Source organism: Ctenocephalides felis, unplaced genomic scaffold (assembly GCF_003426905.1).
Source record: "Ctenocephalides felis isolate EL2017-DRISC unplaced genomic scaffold, ASM342690v1 CF-g0.4_SCAFFOLD_01492, whole genome shotgun sequence".
Lineage (NCBI taxonomy): Eukaryota > Metazoa > Arthropoda > Insecta > Siphonaptera > Pulicidae > Ctenocephalides > Ctenocephalides felis.
The window spans coordinates 11,377,192-11,382,635 of record NW_020537646.1 but is presented as its reverse complement, the minus strand read 5'-3'; the positions used below and the strand labels follow the sequence as shown (position 1 = coordinate 11,382,635).

General features: G+C 24.6%; 1 protein-coding gene across 1 annotated transcript; it reads right to left on the bottom strand.

The window, feature by feature from the left end:
* Nucleotides 1-140: 140 nt before the first annotated feature.
* On the bottom strand, nucleotides 141-3,064 carry LOC113370834 (glutaminyl-peptide cyclotransferase-like). The gene is made up of 6 exons (XM_026611517.1): nucleotides 2,981-3,064; nucleotides 1,877-2,207; nucleotides 1,700-1,794; nucleotides 1,478-1,621; nucleotides 1,084-1,309; nucleotides 141-344 (listed from the first exon to the last, which is right to left on the bottom strand). The coding sequence occupies exons 1-6, from the start codon at nucleotides 3,062-3,064 to the stop codon at nucleotides 190-192; spliced, it is 1,035 nt and encodes a 344-aa protein (XP_026467302.1). The 3' UTR covers nucleotides 141-189.
* Nucleotides 3,065-5,444: the final 2,380 nt, after the last annotated feature.

Genomic DNA, 5,444 nt, shown 5'->3' with positions numbered 1-5,444 from the left:
AGTTCAAAACTTGGTTTAAAATAAATATAAATATATTAAATTATTGAAATTTACACATCATAAATTTGATCAAATAAAAATTATTTTGTTAATCATTATTCATTTCTAAAATTATTATGAACATAATAAATTTTGCTCTAAAACCATTTGTTCCATGCAAATTGTACCTGTAATCAACATTTTTCTTTATCAGTGTGGACTCAAATGTAAATATTCAGCTATAAATAAACGTAGTAATTTGTTCAGATTTTCAATAGTATTCATATCTAAAGCAGTCTTATCATCAGCAGGTGTGTGCCACACAGGGGGGAATGGTGTTGGAATTAAATGGAGAATTGGAACATCTAAAAAATAATATACAAAATAATAAAAACTTATAAATTAGATAAGTTGATGAATATTATTTTTTAATAGTCAACATTGAAAATTTTATTTATATCTTTGTTTCTGCATTTTTTGTGTTTGCATGTTTGAAATAAATAAATATAATAAATATTATTTTTTTAAATTTCATGTTTGAAATTTCATTTATGTGTTACACAAATTCTAGCAAATGTAGTATAAATTCATTATTAAAAACAAATAAGTTATTTCTATTTTGTTTGGTTAATAAAATAACTTCTTAAATCCACTGTTTAATAAATTGTTAAATAAAAATTATAGTTAATATGCAAAAAATTTGAAAATTGCATGTTTTAAATAACGACATTCGAATTTGTGGCGCAAATATGCGGATTGTTATGTGGCGCAAATTTAAATAATAAACAAATACTATTAAAAGAATGTATATAATTTCAATAATTTTACATATATATATATATATATATATATATATATATATATGTATATAAAATTCATCTTGGGCGATACATGAAATTAAAAGTTTATATATAAAATATTAAAATTTATAGATCAATTTTCAGATTTTTTCAAATATATCACATATTTAGGTCATCTATAATATACATATATATATATATATATATATATATATATATATATATATATATATATATATATATATATATATATATATATATATATATATTATATATATATATATATATATATACATTTAATTACCTCTTTGCAAGAATGGAATGTGATCATCTTCAATGCCACCATTCCTGGACCTCGGTTGGAAATATGGTGTTGGTTTTCGACAATGCGCACAAGAATGTAACAAGCCTAAGTTACCTAATCTTTCTTCAAGTCTCATAAATCTTAAGTACCATCTTTCTGTTTCTTTAAAATAGCTGTAGAATTTTGGATTTGCTGATCCAAGTAAATCCAGTAAGATCAAAACATCCTGAAAAAAATATAATGTTAAATCAATGAGTAAAATAATTATTATTTATAAAAAATATTAATTGAAAGTACTACAACAGCTATAATGTCTTTTATCATTGTCAGCATATTCTTGCTGATTTTAAGACATGTTTAGACTTTAGTACAATAATAATAATGTATCTCTTACTATTCTATCAAGCTCGCTGTTGTTTTCTCTATTATTTTTTGGATATGGAGTTGAATGCCATTTTGCAGCTAAATGTTTTGCACCATATATAGAATCTCTTGGACCCCATTCTTGAAAAGCTTCTTCGCCATCAAAGAAAATCAACTAAAAAAATGTATTATAACATAATAAGCTCTAAAATTGAGGTAATTTTAGAATTATTAGTTTAAACAAATATTTTACCTTTAAGCTAACATTATTATCTTCTTTAAAATATGGTTTCAAAATTTCCACCAAATTTAACATCATAGCACATGGTACTGCAGAGTCTGTAGCTCCTATAAAAAATAATTCAGTGTGATAAAACCAAATTTTACATTTAATATATTATGTGGAAATTATTATATTCTGTTCTTTTACCAAAGAATTCATCATCAGGAAAATATTTGCTATCATAATGGCAAGCCAGCACCACATAACGCGTAGCATTAGGATTAACTCTTCCAATTATATTCTCAAATACTAATTTTCCAAACCCAGGTGCTTCTTGTTGAAATTTATCGGTTTCCACACTAACCCCTAGTCTTTTGAGTTCACTAATTATATAACGTTTAACTTTGGTATGATTAGGAGTACCAACAACTCGAGGTATTAAAATTTGATCAAGAGTATTTTCAAATTTTGGCATATCACTTAAGTTTGAAATTTGTTCGATTTCTGAGTCAGATAAATCATAAGCATTGTGTAGCCTCTGAAAGGAAAAGAAATCTTAATTTAGTTTACATATGAACTATAATGTACATTTAAATTTGGGTTTGATAAAAAGAATTGGTATATTGATTTAAAAGTATTTAAAAAATTTCATTATGTAATTTACACTAATAATATGATTCGCAAAACATAGTTCTAAATTAAGCAATGCAGCTTAATTCAAAATAAAATTGAATAATCGTAGTAATACTAATTATTGTTAATTATACATTATTATACATTATTATACAGAATGATTGAATTTATATAAGCATTATAAAAACTTGATGCAAATGATAGATAGGGCACATTCAAATAATTAAACGTCCACATATTTTTTTTAAATTGGTTCATTAAATGTAATTAATGATATTACTTTATTAAATTATTTTGCTGTATTATATTCTTACAGGAGATAACATCAAGTAAAAAACATAAGATATCGATTTTGGCATGTTTATTATTTTAAACGTTTTGACATCAAATCGTAGATCAGCTGTAAAATAGAAAAAAAGAAAAAAAAACGCAAACTAAACATCAGGATGGAAATAGAATATAAATAAATTATGTAAATATTGTAAAAAAAAAACTTATGCTTTAAAATCTTCAAATTCTTATGTCTTCTACTTGGTGTTGTGTGTTCCAAAAAATTTATTCTATATAAAATTTTAATTAAATTAACGAATAACAATATCGTTCTGAGCAATTTTTGAAAGGTCAATCAGCACATGTCTTTATTAACTTAATAAAACATAATAAATAAAATAAACTTACTCGTTCTTCATATAACCTAGCACAGCTGTAAGTCTTCGACAACAAGATTGTGCAACAAACATTAAACAATAACGAATTAAACATTTTTCCGTTCAACAATTTGGTTAAAATCATTTTTGTCTTGTTCAGGTTAGAAAAATCTTCGCACGTCAATAATTATATACTATCATTAATATTAATCAAAGATCAATGTCATATAACTGTATTTTCTTCAGAACGTGGCGATTCACATCCCGTGAAATGAAAAACATAATGTATCCGATGATTCAAATGGTAATTTCGTGATTGGAAAGTTTATTTGTGCAGTTTGACATTGAATATGACATATTGGGTGCATTCGACTTGGACGCTTACGCGCTGTGAGCGCTCACGCTTATAAGCACGAATTTTTAGCGTTCGACTTGGCCGATAAGCGCTTAGAATCGATAACTAAATTCCGTTCGTTTTGGATACTGTGAGCGTCAATAAGCATCAAAATGGCGGCAACTGGCGGTAACGGTAATTGTGTAAATTTTATTACTTTCTGGATCATTCAGCGGGATTATAAAGAGTTTAACAATTAATAAATAAATGAAATTTGGTTTGCTTATGCTTAATTCATATTAATATTAAAATTAAAATTTAAAATTATTTAAAATTAATTAAATTTAAAATTAATTAACATTAATATTAATATTAAAAAATAAATGTGATATACAACTTGGCATTTTTGCGGGATTATAAAGAATTTAACAATTAATGAATAAATGAAATTTGGTTAGCTTAGGCTTAATTAATAGTAATATTAAAATTAAAATTTAAAATTATTTAAAATTAATTGAATTTAACATTAATTAATATTAATATTAATATTAAAAAATAAATGTGATATACAACTTAGCATTTTTGCGGGATTATGAAGAATTTAACAATTAATAAATAAATGAAATTTGCTTAGCTTATGTTTAATTAATAGTAATATTAAATTTGAAATTTAAAATTAATTAAATTTAAAATTAATTAATATCAATATTAATATTAAAAAATAAATGTGATATACAACTTGGCATTTTTACGGAATTATAAAGAATTTGACAATTAATAAACAAATGAAATGACAGATAGTAAAAACAGCTGACGCTCACGCTCACGCTGCCCTACCTCTGTGGCGTGAGCGTATGTGAGCGCAAAATATGTGCTACGAGCATCCTACGATGGTGCTACGAGCGTACTTATGTGAAACTCACAGCGCCAAGTCGAACGATGAAAGCGCGCTCACGGCGCGCTCACAGCGCGTAAGCGTCCAAGTCGAACGCACCCATTGCAAACAAGTTTTATGTGAACAGGGTGAAGTTGGCAAATGAAAATGTTTGCGCGGCAATTTTGAATTCGAATTTTGAACAAATGAATATGAAACGAACTAAAGGGTAAATAATTTTGAATGTACCTTTTATTCATTATATATTATATATATATTTGTAGACTAATTTTAGTGAACGCTCTTTAACATTTAAAGAAAATATTGATTTTATTGTAATGAGTTTTTTTTTTTATTCAAATATCATTCTTTCCTATTTGATAATAAAGAGAAAATGAACTCATAACTAAATATTGAATTTAACTAATTAATATTTTAATTCATATTTTGAAGAAAGTTCTTATAAAAATATTCTGAGGTAATATTTTAGAGAATTGTACAGAAGGAGGACAACTAATATAGCCATATTAAATTAGTTCACTTTCATTTAACATTTTTAATTTAAATGCGGGATAGTTGCTTTAAAAATACTATATGTATCGTTTTTTTAATATGATTTAAATGTGTAAAATACCAAATAATTATAGATTTGAGTATATATTTTAGAGAATTATACATGGAATGTCCATAATAACAATACTACTATATAATTAAATAATACTACTGAATAGTAGTTAATACATACAAAAAATTATGGAATATTTCAATAATATGAAATGTAAAATATATTTATAACACTTAACATCTTCAAAAATAATTAATATTTTTATAATTGTAGTGCTTACTAGTGAATTAAATTAAGTTAGTTAAAACTATCACTATAGCTGCATTAATACTGCTATATAAAATAAATGCATTTTATAAAATCATGAATAATACTCGCATGCATAAAGAAGTTAGCTTGAAAAGTAATAAAATAATTGATGAATATTCATTAAGTTTGAATGAATAAATGAACGGCAGTTTATATTTTAGTACTATAAACATGATTAAGAAATTTGGGTGCGTATGAAGCCAACTTTGAATTAAAAAAACTCGAAATAACATTCACTAAAGTATGTTCCAGCCAAATGAGGAATGTTTAAAAAATAACAATTTAATAATAAGTAGATAAACATTAACAATTATAAATAGTATCCTAAACTTTAAATATAATCTTTGATTATTAAAATTACTATTTAAACTATACGACTGTAAAAATTTAACCACAATTTTTCACGCTTGAAC

Bases quoted from the DNA above. Each gene is read 5' to 3' on its own strand.
- LOC113370834 (XM_026611517.1), bottom strand. From the start codon at position 3,064: ATGTTTAATTCGTTATTGTTTAATGTTTGTTGCACAATCTTGTTGTCG. The intron at 2,208-2,980 runs GTAAGTTTATTT...TTTTCCTTTCAG, and splicing joins CTAGGTTATATGAAGAACGA to AGGCTACACAATGCTTATGA. The intron at 1,622-1,699 runs GTAAAATATTTG...ACATTTTTTTAG, and splicing joins ATAATAATGTTAGCTTAAAG to TTGATTTTCTTTGATGGCGA.